The sequence below is a fragment of the Canis lupus genome, chromosome 9 (genome assembly GCF_011100685.1).
Source record: "Canis lupus familiaris isolate Mischka breed German Shepherd chromosome 9, alternate assembly UU_Cfam_GSD_1.0, whole genome shotgun sequence".
Classification (NCBI taxonomy): domain Eukaryota; kingdom Metazoa; phylum Chordata; class Mammalia; order Carnivora; family Canidae; genus Canis; species Canis lupus.
In genome coordinates, this window is record NC_049230.1 from 48,560,730 (window position 1) to 48,580,055 (window position 19,326).

Below are 19,326 nucleotides of genomic sequence, written 5' to 3' on the forward strand. Positions count from 1 at the left end.
CGGCCCCCGCAGCGAGTGGATGCGTCCCGAGGGTCGGCTGGGCTCCGGGCCGTGCTCGGCGCTGTGCGGCCGGGCCCCTGGGCTGAGCCCGCCGCGCCCCCGCGGTCCTGGCCGTGCGTCCTGCTCCATGAGCACCGGGCCTGTCCGAGCCTGTCCCCGAGAGCCCTCGTGCGCTCCGGTGCCCCCCACGCCTCTACCGGCGGAGAGGGCGGGCAGGCTGGGAGCCGCCCCCAGGGTGTCCGACCCACTCCCTGGGTGGTCCCAGCCCCTTCGCCCCCGCCCCCGCCCCCGCCCCCGCTGAAGAGTTGGGCGGCGCAGAGCGCGAGCGGCCGGGCGTGTGGCCCCCTGTTCCGGCGCACGGACGAGCGCGGCAGGCACTGCACTGGCCGGGCCCGGGATCATCACGGCTTCCTGCGTTTATTGGACATCTGCCCCGCCCCCGCCCCCACCCCCACCCCCACCCCCGCATTCCGTCGCATCCGAGCGTGGCAGTCCCTCAGAAGTCAGTGGTTCCGCGGTGGCTCGTCTGGGGTCAGAGACTGTCCCGGTAGCCCGAGGGGCCTCTCTGGAGGACACAGCGGGAAGGGGCGCGCACGCCCGTGAGACAGGACTGGGAGCCCTACCATCCTGTAAGCTGCGGGTCCGCGGAGACGGCGGTCCGCACCCGGCACCTCCCTGCCTCCCTCCGTGCTGTGTGTGAGACCTGATAGAAGGGTCTAATTATTTTAAAATAAACCGTCCCTTCACAGCAACGGTGTCCGTAGTTGACCCTCCTGCTGAGAAGACAGGTTGCACAGCTTGGGGCTGTGGCGCTGGGGAGCGGCAGCTGGGGGCGAGAGAGCAGCCGAGGGAAGGGTCCTCAGGCACACGGGTCACCTCTGAGGTTACGAAGGACTGGCAGGGCCTGGGGGGTACACAGTCCTCCTGGAGGGGGGGGGCGCGGCCCTGCCCCCGCCCCGGGCCCAGGTCAGGATGCAGGGGGCCCAGGGCATCCTTTTCCTCGGGCGAGCTCGGCTCCCACGCGGTGAGGGCTGCCGCGCAGGCCAGGGTGGGGGGTGGCCCCCTGTGTTGCCTTGCGGAGGGGAAAGCAGGCAGGGGCGAGGGGCTGGGCCCGCGGCTTTCCCCGCAGCCCCGGTCTGGCTGCAGGGGTGCAATGCCCGAGCCTGCGCCCGGACATGGAGGCCGCGTCTCCCTCTAGAGAGCGCCACGATGTGTGGCAGACTAGAAAGCCCGCTTCCGGTCGGTGGAGAGTCGAGGGGTGGAGCGCTCTCTGGCCGCTTGCGTTCCAGACTGAGGAGCCACGTGGTGAGAGGCCCCTAGTGTCGGCCCCCTGGTTCTTGGGCCCCCTGGTTCTTGGTCGGAGCACCTAAAATGCAGGGGCCTGAACCAACCACAGAGGTGGCGGAGGAATCGAGGTCTCTGGGGAAATGGAGAGGTTCCCCCTTTAGGTGTGCAGGCTGAGTGTGGGCTGGGGGTGGTGAGAAATTTGGGGCCAGGCTGTGCCACCCACCCCCCTCCAGCCTCACCGGCTTCCTTCGGCTTCCTGTTGGCTGCCAGAGCAGGAGGGAGGGAGGGAGGGAGGGGGCAGCACCTTCCACACCTGGCCCTGCGAGGGAGGGGCGCCCTCCCCTCCCTCCTCCCTCCCTGCCCACCTGTGTATCTGCAGAGAAGCTGCGTGGCTGTAGCTCTTCACCAAGGGGAGCTGCGTGGAGGGCTAGAAGGGGCCATTGATCCTCCAGTCGCCCCCAGGCAGGGCCCAGGACCGGGATGGGATGCCACACCTCTGCCTCCCGCAGCCAGGAGCCCAGAGGAAAAAACCCTCGTAGGTCTCTAGCAGGCCTAGGGTCATTTGTGTCCGTGGGAACCGGTGGTGGGAGAGGCCCCACCCTGGTGGAGTAAGCTGTGTCCCCAGCCCTCAGGCCCTGGGGTTGGCAGGTCTGGGAGCCAGTCAGGCCTGCAGAGCCCTGGCCTGGTTCTCATCCAGGATGAAGGGGGACCGGAACTCGCGGCCTTGCAGGTACATCTCCAGACCCTGGAGACAATAAAGTCATGATGGCCACATTTTCACATCTAGTGCATAGAGGGGGCACAAACTCTTCTTGAGCCACAGTAAGGCAGGGCCAGAGAGGCTTCCAGAACAAGGCTTGGATGCCACCTTTAGACCCAGGCCCTAGGAGTCTCTAGGCATGCTCAGGGAGGTCCAGTCAGAGGGTCGGGGCCAGTATCGCTCCCTCAGCAAGGCTTCCATAAAGTCTTCCTTGCCGGAACCCCAAACGCTGACATCTTCCTGCCTCTCCGAGACCTATGAGGATCTTGATTCCTCATCCCCACTCATGGCCCAGAAGATCCTCTCTAACTTAAGGAACTATTTGCCCCATTGGTAAACTGAGTCAGAGCTGTGACCTTCCACCCCAGCACCCACTTCTCCCCAGTCTTCCCCCCAATCATGCATGCCCTACCCCAGAAAGCTCTAGATGGGGCCGTCGGCTCTCACCTCTCCAGCGTAGGACACCAAGGGTGAGATCTCACAGATGGCTGGAGGCTCTGTGCCGTCCGGCAGGCTGTGGGAGCCCACGTGTCAGCACCTGCTCCGGGGTGTGTGCCCTGGGGCTGTCCTTGCCTGACCCAGCTCCCCAAGGTCTCTTCTCAGCAATCCCCGCTTCCTCTGCACACCCGGAGCCCTCCGCAAACTGCCCCTGCCCAAGTGGCAGGCTCTTCTTTGGGCGGGAAAACCCCCCCCTCGTCCCTGCAGGCACCCCTCACAGCACCCGGGCAGCCAGGTTAGGCCGGGGCTGCGGATAACTGAGAAGATGGAAACCTCACGTCCTTTCCTTCGCTGGCCCTGAAGAGTGACCTGCCTTGCTGTTTTCCAAATGTCATGCCGAGGTCTTGGTTTCAGAGCTCATAAGTGAGTCAGGAAGGGTGGCAGCCACCCACCTCCCCCAGTCCCCAAGCAGACTTCTAGGGGTTGGCCCCGAGGCCCCAGTCACCGCAAGGTTGACCAGGGCATGTGGCCACTCGGAGCACAAGGCCACACCACAGCCCAGCAGAGTCGGCAAGCCTGGGGCTGGGGGATGGACCCGGATAGCCTGATCCTTTGGGGAGCACGCTGAGGCCACACTCACCTGGGCAGTTCAGGGAGCCGGGCCCCACACGCATCCAGGAAGTGGGCCCCTGCCTGCAGGGCCCAGCGGTAATGCTGCATGAGCAGGGCACGCCGGGTCATGGCGGGGTTGTCTCTGGCATCCGAGGCAGCATTCTTCAGAGGAGAGAACTCCTCCTCCCGAGACACTTCAAAGGCCACGAAACTCCTATGTGGATGAGAACTAGTGACCAGATGTCCTGGCCAGAGGCCCTGGTCCTGGGCAGGTGAAGGCTGCACTGCAGTGACGATGAGAAGGGCCAGTCGCCTCCATGGAGGGCCCACAGGCACCACCTGCATCTTTGCTCCTGAGATCCCTGCGGCTGCTTGACGTCCTTCCATTCCCACCAGCCAAACCCCCAGACCCTGGGACCCCAGAGTAAGAGCCAACCACCCCCCCGGGGAGGCCCCCAGCCCCCTGGCCTGGAAACAACCTCCTAACCCCGGGCCAGGAACAGACAGAGGGCTCAGGAGGAGCAGGGGTGTCTCCCCGAGTACACAGCCCCAGATGCTGCCATGCTCACACTGCGGGGGCTGCTTCCCCTGGTGTTGTCCCTGAGCCTGCCTACAGCCCCTGCTCCCCACTGCAAAGGGGGTGGCCCCACTGTGTGCCCCACATGCCTCCATTCCCGGCCCAGCTGGGCCTCAGAACCCACCACCAAAACAGAGAGGAAAGAAAGAAAAAATAAATGACTTCTGCCACTAACTTAGCAAACGGGAACACATCAAACACAAACTTCTCCATCTTTATCCCGTTTGGTTTTATCGGCTTTACCGGATTTCCCTCCTCATCCACGTATGGGACCTTCTTCACAGCCACATGTGGCTTCAGCAAGGGCTCAAACTCGCTGGAGAACAACAGGATGACAAGAGGAGGAAAGACACAGTTCAGATAGGACACCCCGGGGAGCCACTCTGGCCACCACCCGCGGCCACCTGCTGAGCACACCTGCTGACCATCTGGAGGAAGCCTCGGGTGAAGAAGTGGTTGCAGATGTTGCCCAGGCTGTAGAGCAGGTGCCCATCAGGCCCACGAAGCTGAGCAGTCTCGGGGCTGACCTCGCTGTACTCCACCACCTGGGGGACCCCGTCCACCTGGCACACCACACCCACTGGCTCCTCTGGGTAGGCCTTTTCCACCACCTGCGGCCAAGGCCTGGGCTGGGAAGGCTGACGGGGCGGGGCCCGGCAGACCGGGGGCGGGGCTGGGAGGAGGGGCGGGGCCAGGCGGACAGGGGGCGGGGAGGAGGGGCGGGGCGAGGCAGACCGGGGCGGGGCCAGGTGGACCGGGGTGGGACTGGGAGGAGGGGCATGGCCGGGTGGACCGGGGACGGACGGGGGGAGGGGACGGGGCAAGGCGGGGGCGGGTGGGGGGCTCACCTTGGCCCCACAGTCTGCGCCGCGAAGCACGCAGAAGCCAATGAAGACCGGGTCAGCCAGCCGCACGAGGATGTTGTCCACACAGTACACATGCACAAACTCCACTCCTCGACGCTCCATGTCCTCCAGAATCTGGTGGTCTGACAGTGCGCAGTACAGCCCCCCATTGCCATCTGCAGAGGGAGAAGGACCGCTCTTTCGAGGACTCCAGCTGGGCTTCAGCCATCTAGTCCAGGGCGTGCTGGAGGCAGGGGAGGCCCCTTGGGGCTGGACCTTGTACCTGAGGCAGCTCTTCATCACTATCCAAGTAGCCCTATGGTTGTCTCATGTGACAGATGGGAATCAAGGTCCAGAGAGGGGAGGCCACTTGGCCGGGACCACAGAGCCTTGAAGCATAACGCTCCAGCCTCTGCTACTGTCCTCCCAACCTCTAATTAGCTCCTTGGTCTAGGCCAGCCAGTCCTTCCCCGGGTCAGGGGTCAGGCATACCTGGGGCCATGGCAACCTTGTGTTTCTGCTCCAGGATGGCCCTGCCATCAAAGTTCACAGCAGGCAGCATGCGCTGTTCAAACATGATCACGTTATTGGGGTCCAGGTGGAAGAAGTCATGTTCCTGGAAGAAGGTGGCTGTGGGCCCCAGCGTGAACTCACTCGTCATGATGTACCTTAAAGGACAGGCAAAGCTGAGAGGGCTATTTGAAGGGCCCAGCCCCTCTGGGACCTGGGGCTCTGACGGGGGCTGGTCTTGGGGTCCAGCCTAGGTAGGTGCCGGGGTTGGGGTTCAGGTCGTGGTGCGGGCCAGGATTCATGCTATCCGGGCAGGGGATTATTCTGGGGTCAAGGTAATACAGAGAAGGCACACCATGGGATGGTACAGCGGGTCCCATGGCGCTCGCCAGCAAGCTGCTCCACCCGCTGAATCCGTTCGGCCTGCAGCTGATACAGGCTCTTCTGGCTGGGCAGCCCCACCTGATACATGCCTTTGGGGTAGGTCACGCCTAGGCGAGTCCCCTGCCCCCCAGCCAGCAGCAGCACAGCCACCTTGTTCAGAGCGATCTGGCGGAAACCTGGAGGTGCAGGGTGCCGTGAGGGGACACCTGGGACCTGCCACAGAACCACCCCTTCACCTCTCAGCAAGCCAGACTTGTGTCTAGGGCTCTAAGACTTCATAGCGATGGGACAGAAATTTTCAAATAATCTTTTGATCGCCTGTGGGCTCGGGCCCCACACAAACCCCCCTTATCAGGACCCACCAGGGGTCGTCATGGCATCCTCCAGGGTTCATTCCCAGCCTGGGTCCTTCAGAGGGAACACCAGGTCAGGCCAGTCAGAGCAGTGCAGTGGGGGCCCTGAGCAGGCTTCCCTCCAAGAGCACCTGCCTCACCTGTGAGGCCAAGAGGCCAAGAGTGCACCTGGGAGCGCTAATGTGAAAGGGAGCGTGTGCCAAGGGGTTCCCTGAGGTCAATAGGTGTGTGGCTGGGCTGCTGGCTAGCCAGGTGTGCGCCTGCACAGAGCATTCTCCCGAGGGCAAGCCGCCTGGGGGCGGGCACCACCTTGGCGGCCTTTGGAGCCCGACACCCCAGTCGCTAGCTGCGTGGGAAAAGGGTCCCCACAAAGAAATAAGGCACGCCAGCTCCTCCAAGTACCAGCTCTCCTGTCTCCCCACGTTGGGCAAGCCCCTCCGCCAGCCAGGCCCGCCCCGCCCGGGACCCCCGCCGCCCCGCCTACCTTCCTCCTCCCAGAGCAGCCGCGTCTCGGGGTCGCACCGGCTCGCGCTGCCAACGCACTCGGGGGGCAGGGGCCGCAGGCGCGCGGCCAGGTCGGGCGGCGGGCCCGGGGGATGCGCGCAGGCCGCGGCCGCGCGCCGGCAGTGCTCCCGCAGCGCCTCGGGCTCCAGCGCCCCCAGCTCCGCTAGGAGCGCGGCGCGCGGCCCCGGCGCTAGCTCGGCGCAGAAGCGCAGCAGGTGTTCCTGGCCCGCGCGCTGCAGCCTGGCGCGCACCGCCCGCTCCGAAGCCATGTCGCCTCCGCCGGCCGCGCTGGCACTCGTGACCCGAGCGCTCCGGCGGGCGTCACGGGATCCAGCGGCGGGCGACGGCCCTAGAGGGGCGGGGCCAGGACGCCCCGCCTCGACCCCGCCTCCGAGCGTCCCCTCCACCCTCTGGCTCTGACCCCGCCCCTGTCCGCTCGGCCACAGCGGGAGGCGCAGGGGCCCAGTCCAGGCGCTGGGGCTGCCTGAGGCAGGGATCTGCGACCCCCCTGGCCCTGGCGCGTGAGGGCTGACTTCAGGCCTAGTACACCCCCTTCTGGACCCATAGCCCTGCTGGTCAGGGCACCTGAGGCGGAGGCTAGGGTCTGTCCCTCCCTGCGGCTATGTCTGACCCCTGGCGGCTGGGCCCGGGAGGATAGAGCCAGACCATCAGTAGGGTTAGGTGTCCCGATGCTACCCAGGACCCCCCAAGAAGGCCACCCCGCATCCTTGGGGGCTCCCTCCTTCACATCCCGACTCCGCACTGCCATGTAGCCAGAACCATTCAGGAGCAGGCCTTCGCCCTGCCGCGTTGTATTAACTGTTAGAGTTTAAGATACCTTGCTGTTTATAAACTCCCTCCGGGAAAAATAATGAGTAGCTTTGGCCATTTGGGGACAAAGCTTTCTTCTAGAAATTAGTTTTATTAAGACTAAAAATGATACATGGACAAGGTTAAAACAAATTCAAACGATACTTTGGGACCCAAAATGAAAAGTAACATCTTCCTCAGGCCTGCCCTCAGATAACCCCTGTTAGGGTGATTCAAACACCTTGGAGGCAGGTTCTGCACATAGAGGCTCCCACACACCCCCTTCCTGAGTTAGGAAGTAGGACTTCACAGCTCCCTGGGGGCCACTCTAAGTTCTGGTGGACCTGAAAGAAATTATCTTCCCAAGATGGCCTTAGGCCTGCCCGGGGCCTTTGCACTTGCTGTTCCTCCTGCCTGGACTACTTTTTCCCAGAAAGTGACTTCCTGCCCCACTTTGCCAGGTCTTTTTTTTTTTTTAATATTTTATTTATTTATTCATAGACAGAAAAAGAGTCAGAGACACAGACAGAGGGAGAAGCAGGCTCCATGCAGGGAGCCCAATGTGGGACTCGATCCTGGGTCTCCAGGATCACACCCCAGGCTGCAGGCGGTGCCAAACCACTGGGCTACCGGGGCTGCCCTGCCAGGTCTTTCTACTCATGTGTTGCCTCCTTGGGGAGACCCTCCCAGGTCATGTTGGCTCGGAGAGCACCCTCCCATTCACCTCTGTTCCTTCCCACCTTTCTGTATTCTCTGCTGCCCGACTTCTCCAAAGAAGGAAGCTCCATGGCAGATGGACATGGTTTGGTTCACTGCTCTACCCCATAGCCTCAGATCAATGCCCAGCACACAGTAGGTACTCAGTATGTGTTTATTTAATGGGTGAGTGAGTGTTGGATCCCACACCCAGCTCAGTGACTGGGCCATATCAAGTGTTCAGGGAGTGCTTGCATGAATGAATGAATGAATGAATGAATGAATGATCTGCTTCAAGTTTGTGGCAGTTGAAGGGCATCTGTTAGAGGTGGAGGATGTGCACGGGAGGCAGGGAACCAAGCAGAGTGGGCTCCACATTCCAGGCCAGAGTCCATGTGAACTCTTACTACCCTGCACATGTGCCCTTGAAGACAAGTGTCTCGTAAACTCAGGGCTCATCTCAGAGTGACCCCTAAATCTTGCTTCAAGGTGGGGGTGGGGCTGAGATCAGAAGGGTTTGGACAGCTGAGGCTATGTAGGCAGAGGCACCTGACAGGCCAGAGAAGGAGAGCTGGCCCACTTGGGCAGACAGATGAAGGTGCCAGAGGGGCAGAAGTGAGTAACAACCTCCTAGACAAACCTGGCGTCACCTGCCTTTTGCCCTAGGGCTTCATCCAAAGGGTTCCGGGGAGCCAGGGCCCAGAGTCCAGCGTGGGTCCCTGGTTGTTACTGCAAGAGTGGAGACCAGCAGATCCTGGAAGAGGCACAGCGACTGTGTTAGGCTGGGGACAGAGGGCCTCCCCATCCACCTCCAGGGAGCTGCAAGCTGGCACAGTGAGAAAATAATTACAACTGGGTCAGGCACCTCAAGAGCCACAGGGGCCTCACGAAGTCTGGGAAGCCCCCTGGGGGCGACAGCAACACTGAAGGGTACAGAGCTAGGAGAGCTTTAGGCCAGACTGGAAAGAGGAGTGGAAAGAGGAAGTGGTTAGAATTCAGAACAGGAAGTACACGGGGGCATGCTGTGGGCTCTACAGTTTCTTCGGTCCCTTCCACCAGTGCCTAGCCAGGGAAGCCCAGTGGGAAGCCCATGGACCAAGGGCCTCCTGCCTCATACTTTCTGATGCTTGGAGAAGGCCTGTTTCCTCTGTACAATGGGTTCAGGTTCACAGGCCCCTGGCCTGCATGCTGCTGTCCTGCTGTCCTGAACTGTCATAGCACTGCTTGCTACTGCTGGCAACAGGCCTCCACATCTACAAAACCCCCATAGAGCTGTCTCCAGGCCTCCCCACCCCACCCAAGGCTGGTGTTTCCACTGTGATCTGTAGGATGAGGCTTCCCACATGCTGGCCACCCACTAAGCCTCCACTGTGGGCAAGACTCATGCCAGGCCATAGGGTGGCCCTGTCCTGCTTCCAGAACACACAGGGAGGGATTCATGGGGAGAGAGGCACCATTGCTAGCAGAAAGCAGCCTCATGCTTTGAAAGTCAGGACGTGTAACCAGACTTCCAAGGGTGGGTTGGGTATCTAGGTGGAGTTTCAAAGGATGCAGAGTGATGACCCCAGAGCAGACGGGAAAAGGTGTTTCTGGTGGGAAAGCTACCATGTGCAAGGGGTACACGGTACCCCTATCATGTAAGGAACTGCTGGGTCCCTTAAGGATGGGGCACCTGGGCAGCTGTGCTGGAAGGAGAGCAGGAGAGGGGATGAACTGCAGGACAAGTGGCTTGAACGCTTTTCTAGGACTTTGGCTAGTCCTGCCACTAAAGAGGAAGGCAGGGATGGATCGGGCTCCATGGGGAAACTCTAGGCTCACAGCTTTCTAGGTCCTTCCAAAATTCCTTACCACAATGGGGCCCCACCTTTGAGGGCTGTGAAATTAATAAAGCGAAGCCCTGATGGGGGAGCTCTCAGCAACGTAGAACCTGTCCCAGCTCACCTCACATTCCTGGGCAGGAAGAAATTCACTTCACTACCCTAACAGGAGGAAGGATTCCCTTCTTGAAGTGAGGCTGGGCTAAGCTCAAGCCTCCTCCCAGCCTGGCCAGACAGGACTGGATCCTGGCTGGAAATGAAGCAGGGGCCACTGGGGACACAGCTGGAGGAAGTGTCCAGCCCGGGGAAGGAGCTGGAGCAGAGGAGAGCTGGTCAACCAGATGGGGATCTGGGGACACAGGAAAAAGTGGCTTTGTCTCGAGGTAGGCAGGAAAGGCCAAGCTATCCCCAGGGACAAGGGGAGGAGCTAGCAGCAGCGTGGACAGAGAGGCCTCTGTGAGGGGAAGCGCCCAGATGGCTGGAGCCCACAATCCTCTTGGGACTCTCCTGGCAAATGGGCCCTAAGAGTCAGGGTGCCTGGGTCAGGGGACCCCGAACTGGGGGCGAAGAGTGCCCAAGGGAGCCGGACAGGGAAGTTGAATCCCTGGAGGAGGTGTGCTTCCATCCTTGCCCCACGAGGCCACCGGGACAGGTTTTCTGTAGGGCGGCAGGCCCCGCCCCTCCGAGAGGGCTGAACCGCTGAGAGCGGGCGGCGGGCGGCAGGAGGCGGCGGGAGCAGAGAGAGGTCCGTTCAGGGCTGCGTCCCCCTCCCGGTGAGACCGAGGGCAGGCAGAGCTCCCGGCCCCGCCCCCGCCCGCTCCGGGCCTCGGTGCAGCCCGGGCCGCGGCGGGCTCTGCGGCGGGAGCGCGCGGGGCGGAGCCCTCGGAGGAAAATCAAACCGGGCTGGCGGCCTCTCAGCCAATCCGGGAGCCGAAGGGCCAGCCGCGGCCAATAGCCGCCGCGGATGCTAATGAGCGCTGACATCACGAGGAGGGTCCATTCAAAAAGTCGCAGCTATTGTCGCCGCGGGTTGCGCGCGCCGGCCGGGCCCAGCCGTCGGGCTGCGCGGGGACGGAACTGCGGACCGAGCCGGGAACCGAGCCCGGCGGCGGCCGCCCATGGCCGGAGCCGCAATGGCCGAGCCGGGCCGCGGGCCGCCCGGCGCTCCCGCTCCCGCTCCCGCTCCCGCTCCCGCTCCCGCGCCCACGCCCACGCCGGGCACGGAGGGGCTGCCGCGCGCCTTCCTGCAGAGCCTGCGCACCCTCTTTGACATCCTGGATGACCGGCGGCGCGGCTGCGTGCACCTGCGCGAGATCGAGTCCCGCTGGCAGGGCGCCGACGCGCGCGAGTTGCCCCGCGGCGTGCTGGAGGGCCTGCGCCAGGTGGCCCCGGCCAGCGGCTACCTAACCTTCGAGCGCTTCGTGGCCGGCCTGCGCACCTCGCTGCTGAGCGCCGACGGCGGCCCGCGGGGCCAGGCACGAGCCCCGGCCCGGGGAGGCTGCCCGGCGCGGCCTGGGGGACCGCCGCCGCCGCCGCGCCTGGTGTTCGCTCCGGCTGATGAGCCGCGGACGGTCCTGGAGAGGAAGGCCCTACCCCCGGGCGCGCGGCCCCCGCCAGCCGTCCCCGGAGGCGCGGCCCGCAGCCTGGAGAAGCTGTGCGCGCCGGCGGAGGCAGCGCCCGGTCCTGCGGAGCCCGAGCGGCCCCAGGGCGCGGCGCTGGAGCGGAGCCCGAGCGCGGACGCTGGTGAGTGCGGGGCGGCCCGGGCCCCTCCTGGTAGCTGACCCCGCCGCCCCCCGCGACCTGCGCCTCAGGCCAGAGCCCCAGAGGTGCTGCCGGCGCCTCTCCGACCGCGGGGTGCGGGGCCCAGAGCCCTAGGTGCCGACAGGGAAGGAGCCTGTCGCCTTTCCCGCTCAGGGGCCGGAGGCGTGGCCGGGGCCCGGGGGCTGCGAGGTGACTCCCAGCTCCACCAGGAAGCCGCTCCCCCAATCCTGAGCCCATGGCGGGGGACGCCAAGGCCCCGAGCTGCGTCTCTGATGACACTAGGCAGGGAGTTCCCGTCTAGTTCCGAGGAGACAGGGCACCCCACCCAGAGAGGGGCCCTCACTGCCCCTTTGGGTCCTTAGTCGCCGCTCCACCGCCGAGCCAGGACAGGTTGGAGGTTTCCCAGGAGGCTCTGGCCTGGTTAACAGGAAGAGTAAAGCGGTGGGTGGCTCTTCAGCCCAGTCCCCAAAACCTGCGGGACTGACACCAGGGAGAGACCCAGACGCAGTCCCCCAACGATGGCCAGCGGAGTCCTTGCTTGGCTTCTGGTCCAGGTGGCCCTGACAGGAGATGGCTGAATGGCCCCGTGGTCCCCTCTAGTGTTGACCCTGGGAATAGCACCTGCATTCTGGTTGGGTGCTGGGTTCAAACCCCTCAGCCCTTTCAGCCTGGAGCGTGCACCCCTGGGCGCAGGCCTCCCGGCAGCCTCACCATGACAGCCCCACCATGGCAGCTGCCAGCCCTTCTACGCCTTCACCACTCTGCCAGCCTCACTAGACCTCTGCCCCAGCCTTGCCCATATTCCCCAGCCCCATGACTGGCCCTTAGGGCCACGGTGGCTCCTGGCCTCCTGGGTGAAGCCATTTGGTGGCCCACCCCAAGCTGGGGCTCCCCTGCTCCTCACTGCCCAACCTCTCTGCCCCTGAGGTGTGGGAAGGCAGGGGGCACTTGGGGGTGCAGGGCCAGTGCCATCACTGTGGCTACACATCCTGGAAAATCAGCCAGGGTTTGGGATTTGGATGCCTCAGGCCTGTGGCCCAGCCCTGCTCTGTTCTGGTGCCCCATGTGGCCCTGGGTCATCTGCACCCCTTTGAGGGCTCAACACAGGGGTGAGCAGGCCAGGCTCTCGCTGTCACCTCTACAGGTAGAGGCCCAGACAAGAGGCATGGCATGTTCATGGGTGCCAGATATGGAGCTCCAAGGTTCCCCTACTTCGGGGAGAAAGCCCCCATACACACAGAGCCCCCACCCCAAGACCCAGGGCCCCCTTCTTTGGCCCTGTGAGAGCTGCTGGTCATCCCACTGAACATCCAGTGTACTGCCATCCAGAAATCGGGGAGCTGCTCCCCAACCAAGCCCAGGTGTTCTGGGGTTGTTCCCTGACGCCCCCCACCCCAGCCTCTCTCTGCTGTATCTTCTCTGCAGCCATGTGGCATGGGCAGGTTGGGACGCGATCTCTGCCTGTGCTTGGAGCCCGTCTGCCAGGGCCAGCTGGAGGCCTGCATGGCCACCCGATGCTGAGCCTGTGGACATGTCCCCTTCTTGGATCACCCACCCACTCCACTTGACCAGTGCCAGGGGCATATCCTGGGGGAACACGGCTAGGTCCAGGGGAGGAGAGGGTGGTTTCCTCAACACCTGTGCCCTTGTGGTGCCCTGCACATTTGCCCCCACCCCCAGGGAAGCCAGCTGGCCCTGCTGGCTTTTCAGTCCTGAGCAGACTCAGCTGCAGGTGACGCCTAAACTGTAGAAGCTCGTAAGTTATGCGCTGGACACAGTCGGCCCAACTTTGTTTTATCCTTTCTGGGAAAGTTAGGTCTAGGCCACCTGTGCCCTCCCATCTCACCTGCACCAACTCCTGACTCCCTTAAAGGCCCCAAGAGACAAGGACAGAGAAACAGGGAAGGCCAGGGCCCTGGGGCACACAGCGGGTGCCAACACACACTGGGGAAAGCCCTTGCCCTCAGGGCACTGGTGCTAGGGCATGTGTGTTGTGTGTACAGACGTGCAACTTAAGAGGGCACACAGCCCTCCCTGAGATAGAGGTAAGGGAGTTGGTGGAGATCGAGTGAGGAGCCAGATCCCAGGCAGGCACAGAGGCAAGGGGTGTGCAGGCCTAGGCAGCGCCCAGGCCTGCAGGCTGGGTTGAAATGGTAGGGTCCATGCAGAGGCTCGGAGTTGCCCACAACCCCCAGAGGTGCATAGGCCTGGACACCCAACCCTGCCCTGGGTGTGATGGGACAGGCCTGCAAACGAGCCAGGTCCTCACCTCTGCTGCAGGTGCAGCAGCCTGCAGGCCCCGGGAGCTCAGTGTGGGTGATGCCCATCGGGTCCTTCGTGCCCGAGGGGAGCGTCGGCGGCATACCATCACCAACGGCGTGGACTGTGACCTGGTGAGTGAGGGCTCTGAGACAGCCAAGGCTGGGTTCGGGGGATGTCAGTTAATTATAAACATCTCTTTCCATGTGGGCTTGACTCCACTTGAGGGATGACTCAAGGCCAGATGAGGAAGTCCTCTAGGGAGAAGGCAGCCTGGGTGTGGAGTGGGCACGGTCCCTCCCCAGAGCTGCCCCTGCACCCACCGGCTTCAGAGAGTCCCCTTTGTTAGGTTTGCGCAGCTCAGCAGCTGCGTGCGCACCGCCTGCCCTAAAGGAGCTGCTGAGGTCGGGAGTGTTGCCTGTGTTCCCAGGGGGAGCCCATGTGGAGGGGCCATGGGAGGGAAGCCTCCCCCACCCAGCAGGAGAAATGGGGCTGTGGGTTGCAACACAGACTCACAGAGGGCCCACACGGGTCCAGGTGCTGCACCTGTGCTGGCAGGTTGGTGCTGGCATGGGTTGGTCCGTGGGCACAGCTCTGACTTGTGGGGCTGTGGTTCATCACGCACATGCATAGGCCCACGCAGGTTTGCGCTGTCTGCGCACTTACTCACACATGTGCATCCCCCCATGTGGCAGCTAAAGCAGATGCAGGAGCTGGAACAGGAGAAGGAGGTGCTGCTACAAGGTCTGGAGATGATGGCGCGGGGTCGAGACTGGTACCAGCAGCAGCTGCAGCGTGTACAGGAGCGCCAGCGCCGCCTGGGCCAGAGCAGGGCCAGCGCTGTGAGTGATGCCACCCAGGGCTAGGCTGTCCCCAGACAGTGACCATCCACCTAACCCCAGGCACTCCCAGGCAGGTGCAGCACTGCTCTACTCCAGGGCACATTGACTGTCCTTCCACCCAGGGTGCTGGGCCCCCCACACACAGTGTGATGTTCCCCTAGGACACAAGATGCCCTGGAGCAGATGTCCCCACCAGCAACACCCGTGGGCTACCTCTCTGTTCTCAGCAGTAATTCTGGGGGGGGCCACCCTCAAGGCACGGTGGCTGATCTTGGGCTGGTCCTGCTCTCTGACTTTCCCCTTTCCTGCTTTCCTCCCAGGACTTTGGGGCTGAGGGGAGCCCCCTCCCACTGGGCCGGCTGCTGCCCAAGGTACAGGAGGTGGCCCGGTGCCTGGGGGAGCTGCTGACTGCAGCCTGTGCCAGCAGGGTGAGTGCCCCTCAGACCACCCAGTACCCACCTAGGGCCCACACCTGGCTTGGTGCCACCCCTCACCCTTTTCCTGGAGGCTGTACCAGGGAATGCCTGGCCTGTCTGACCATGCCCTCCCATAGGCTCTGCCCTCATTGTCCTCGGGGCCCCCGTGTCCAGCCCCAGGCCCTGCCTCACCCTCCACCACAGGCTGGCAGCAGCAGACCATCCTCATGCTGAAAGAACAGAACCGTCTCCTCACCCAGGTAAGGGGCAAGGAGGGGTCTGGGGTGGGGGCTGGAGGCCTGGTGAGCCCTGACTGACCTCCTGCCGGCCCAGGAGGTGACCAGCAAGAGTGAGCGTATCACGCAACTGGAGCAGGAGAAATCTTCCCTCATCAAGCAGCTGTTCGAGGCACGCGCCCTCAGCCAGCAGGATGCCGGGCCCCTGGACTCCACCTTCATCTAGTTGGCCATGGCCATGGGCATGGACACGGAGCTCTCAGTGCCTGGCCTGGCAGGCAGCCCGGGTGGGTACCTCAGGCTGAAGACCACCTGACTGGCCAGGACCCAGATTTCTTCTTCTCTTCCAATCTGGGCTCCCCCAGCCCCTCAGCCCCAGGTGGAGCCTGCATGTGGGCTGTGCCCCAATATGTCCCATGGCCCCAGACACAGACCAGGTTGTAGCCCGGGGGTGCTAAACTGGGGTGGGGCTTCCTAGTGCTAACGTGGCCCTAAGCTGCTACTACCACTGCCAGTGGACACTGAGGGATCCTCCTCACGTTTACCCTGATCTTGGGCAGCTCTGGGCAGGCCCCCTCCCGTGTGTACATACAGCTGGCCTTTCCTTTCTGACCTGGGGTCTCCAGTAAGAGGTACTGGTCCCACTGGGCTGCACTTCTGACCACAGCCAGCAGAGGGTGCCTCGCGCTCGCAGACCCAAAGCTGCCCAGCAGATGCCTCTGTGAGGTCTGTGGTCAGGTGCCCTGACCAGGGCTGGCAGGCCTGGGGGCCCAGCAGGTGATGGGGCCCAGGAGCCCCAGGGCATCTTCCCTCCCTCAGGTCTAGTGGCTGTCTTTCTCCTAGAAGCAGATGAAAACGGTAAAGGGTGGTTTCTAGGAGGAGGTCTGCTTGTGTCAGAGGTCATGCCTGGGCCAAGGCTGGCCTGCTTGCCCCTCCTCTCAGGATCCCGGACCTTAAAACAACTTGGGTTGGCTGTCATCCACCCCCTTTGCAAAACTGAGCCCATGGAGCAACCTGTGACCCACCCCAGGGCCTCAGGCCACCGGGCATCCTGGCCAGGCCAGGCTATGGTCACCAGGGTTGCTGGGATGTGCCCATTCCCTGGGAAGAGAGATGTGGGCATGGCTGTGCGAGAGAATGGGCCCCCCAGGTGTGCCCCAAGGTTCCTTATAGGCAAGTGCCCCCACCAGGGCCTACCCCACATGACCCAAGTTTCCCGAGATAGAGGGCCTGCCTTACCCTCCCTGACCCCAGATTCAGGTGGGCTCAGCCATAGGAAAGGAAGACCATGGGGTTCAGGGAGAGATCAGAGACAGGGGCCTCATCAGGGATGACTCTCCAGCCCTACACCAGCCTCTGAGGGGAACCTCCACCCCAGGAAGGAGGGGGAGCATGACCTGTGCCAGCATCTCCGCAGGAGCTTGCCTCCTACACCGAGGATGTGACATCACCTTTGGGTCATGTGGTAGGGGCCCCAGGCGTGAGGCTTGAGTATATAGGGAGAGACGTCGTAAACCCAGAAGGTTTAGGCACATGGACTCCCAGAGCCTTGGAGAGATCCTGGGTCTGGGGTGCTGGCCATGCCCTGCCAACCCCAGCTCTGAGCTCCCCACATTGTGCTCCAGGGCTTACAGGGAGGGAGGGGGTGTCCTGGTTCGGGCCCACATCTGCCCCGCATGCAAGCTGCCCTCCTTAGAGGATGGGGTGGGTTCTTTTGGGGGCCCGAGAACCCCTGACCTGGACCCACACAGGCTCTGCGAGACAGGCACCCAGAGGGGAATGGGGTCCTGAAGGGAAGATGAGGTTCCCAGCACCCGCTGGGACGTGCAGGGCAGTGGCCAGCCCAGGAGAAATCCTCCCCCATGACAGTCTGGGCCCTGCCCACTGCGACCTCCCCAAAGCCACCTGTTCTTGGATCTGCTCTTCCCCGTTCGGTCCCACCACTACTGCCTCCACACCAGCATCTCACTAGGATTTTCTGCTCACAGGTTCTCCCATGACATTCCAAAAAGTGGAAACTACTTGTCCTCTGTATCCTCCCATGACCCTGTGGCTCAGGGCAGCCCCCAGGCTCCGCATCCAGAGCCCTTCCCAATCCTGCCAGTAGCTGGGTTGCAGCTAGACAGCCAGCCTCCCACCTCTGCTCTTTGCAAGTGGTGTTCCCTGGAACATCGCTTCCCTGCTCCACCGGCTGCTGCCCAGCCCTCCGCTAGGGAGCGAAGGGACCTGAAGAGGCTGCCGGGCGTCCACATTCCTTCTGCTGACTTCACACGACTGCCTAGCTGTCTCACCAGACCTGCCAGAGATAGTCGCCCTTCAGTTGCGAGGAACATGTGAGAGAAGCTGGCCACGCAGAAGGCAAGCTGGGAGTACAAATCCCTTGTGGCCTCAGTGTCCCACCCAGGGTGAGAAAACATACCCTCTCTGTTTGCAGTCTGAAGACAGGCTCCCTGTGGGCCCTAGAGACCTCAGGGGAAGGATTTAAGTGGTCCCAAGTTGGCAAGTGCAGCTGGAAGGCAGACTGCCTCCTCTGCGAAGCACTAGTGACATTCGAGGCTGAGTCGTGGGTGGGGGGATGGGAGGTTGTCTTCTGTGCTGTGTGACTGTGACGATAGTGACGACATCTCTGGCTTGTATCCACACATCTAGTTCTGACAACTAATGTCTCAGGATGTTGCCAAATGTCTCGAGGGGTGGTGGTGGTAGAAACATTGTCCCTGATTGAGAATTACTGCCCAAAATTTCATGGAGGCCAAGTCCCAAAGAAATTAGGCATCTCCAAATTTAAAAAAACATTTTCACAAACAACCAGGAGTGCACTTGCCACGAGAGCCAGCAGAGACAACAGATCCTGCAAATATTTCAGATATTGGAATTATCAGAGAATATATGGCTTTTATATAAAAGAGATTCTTGAAAATATAAACACGGCACAGTCTTTATATAGCTCATCCCATGAAATAATCTTTTAGTTTATAAAGATGAGCAATAAAGCATGAAAGATCAAACAACTTACAGAAATAAAATATAAATTAAAATTAAACCTCAGGGATGCCTAGGTAGCTCAGCAGTTGAGCATCTGCCTTCGGCTCAGGTGGTAACCCCGGGGTCCCAGGATTGAGTCCCACATTGGGCTCCTCGCAGGGAGCCTGATTCTCCCTCTGTCTGTGTTTCTGCCTCTCTCTGTCTCTCATGAATAAATAAAATCTTAAAAAAAAAAAAAAAAAAGAAAGAAATTAAACCTAAAATGGACTAAACTGATGAAAGTTTTCAGCTGGAGTTGGTGAACCAGAAGAGTGTAGGAAGTGATCCAGGGCAGAGCCCAGAGTCTGATGGGAAGTGTGAATGACAGGCGAGGGTCACTCCTCTGGTTGCATTTCCTAGAAGAGGATGAGGAAGGAGGGGCAACATAGGAAGATAAGCAGGCTTCCAGTTTTTCAGAATTGTCTAGAAATCTCAGTTCTCCAATCCGGAAATCACAACAAATGCCAGCCAGGCCTGAGAGGAAGAAATGCACATTCCCTCTCCCGAGACCATAGGAGAACCACCCATAAGGCCGGACCCAGAGCAACCTTTCATAGAGTGAACACAACATAAAAACATTTCAAAAATAAAAATTTTCAAAAAAAAAAAAAAAAGAGAGAGAGATTTTACCAACCACAGGACTTAACTAAAGAATATTCCAGAGCCAGGACCTTTTTTTTCTTTTAACGGTTTTATTTATTCATGGAGAGAGGCAGAGACACAGGCAGAGGGAGGAGCAGCCCCATGTGGGTCTTGATCCCGGGATCACACCCTGAACCGAAGGCAGATGTTCAACCTCAGAGCCACCCAGGTGTCCCCCAGAGCAAGGACTTGAGAAAAAAGGCAGCAGTGGAGAAGGAGCCCCGAATGAGGATGCATTAGCCGCCCCCGCCCCCCCCCCCCCCCCAGCAGAGCTCAGTGGTGCAGAGCTGCAGGTGTCTTCTCTCTGTTTCTGAGGGCGAGGCTCAGGAGCCAAGGTGCTGGCCCTGCGGGCTGTCTGGGGCCATCTCTCCAGGGCCGCTTCCAAGCCTGGCTTCTCAGCTTCCCCTAGAGCCCATGGGGGAGGGGCACCTGCCTGAGGCTCCAGAGTCACCGCGTCACCTCACCTCTGTCTTAACTCAGACCAATCCTTTCTCAGGGGTGTGGGAGGGGACTCGGGCACCACCTTTCCGAAGAAAGAGAATCAAATAATCTG

General features: G+C 61.7%; 2 protein-coding genes across 2 annotated transcripts; one reads left to right on the forward strand and one right to left on the reverse strand.

Moving 5' to 3' along the window:
• Window positions 1-454: 454 nt before the first annotated feature.
• On the reverse strand, window positions 455-6,573 carry LOC607011 (UDP-N-acetylhexosamine pyrophosphorylase-like protein 1). The gene is made up of 9 exons (XM_038548688.1): window positions 6,251-6,573; window positions 5,385-5,589; window positions 5,012-5,187; window positions 4,523-4,695; window positions 4,092-4,285; window positions 3,850-3,990; window positions 3,126-3,311; window positions 2,495-2,561; window positions 455-2,032 (listed from the first exon to the last, which is right to left on the reverse strand). Exons 1-9 carry the CDS (start codon window positions 6,537-6,539, stop codon window positions 1,949-1,951), a joined length of 1,515 nt encoding a protein of 504 aa, XP_038404616.1. The 5' UTR covers window positions 6,540-6,573; the 3' UTR covers window positions 455-1,948.
• A 4,153-nt stretch (window positions 6,574-10,726) lies between these two features.
• SAPCD2 (suppressor APC domain containing 2) lies at window positions 10,727-18,745 on the forward strand. The gene is made up of 6 exons (XM_038546049.1): window positions 10,727-11,336; window positions 13,635-13,747; window positions 14,309-14,455; window positions 14,776-14,883; window positions 15,009-15,131; window positions 15,205-18,745. The coding sequence occupies exons 1-6, from the start codon at window positions 10,727-10,729 to the stop codon at window positions 15,331-15,333; spliced, it is 1,230 nt and encodes a 409-aa protein (XP_038401977.1). The 3' UTR covers window positions 15,334-18,745.
• Window positions 18,746-19,326: the final 581 nt, after the last annotated feature.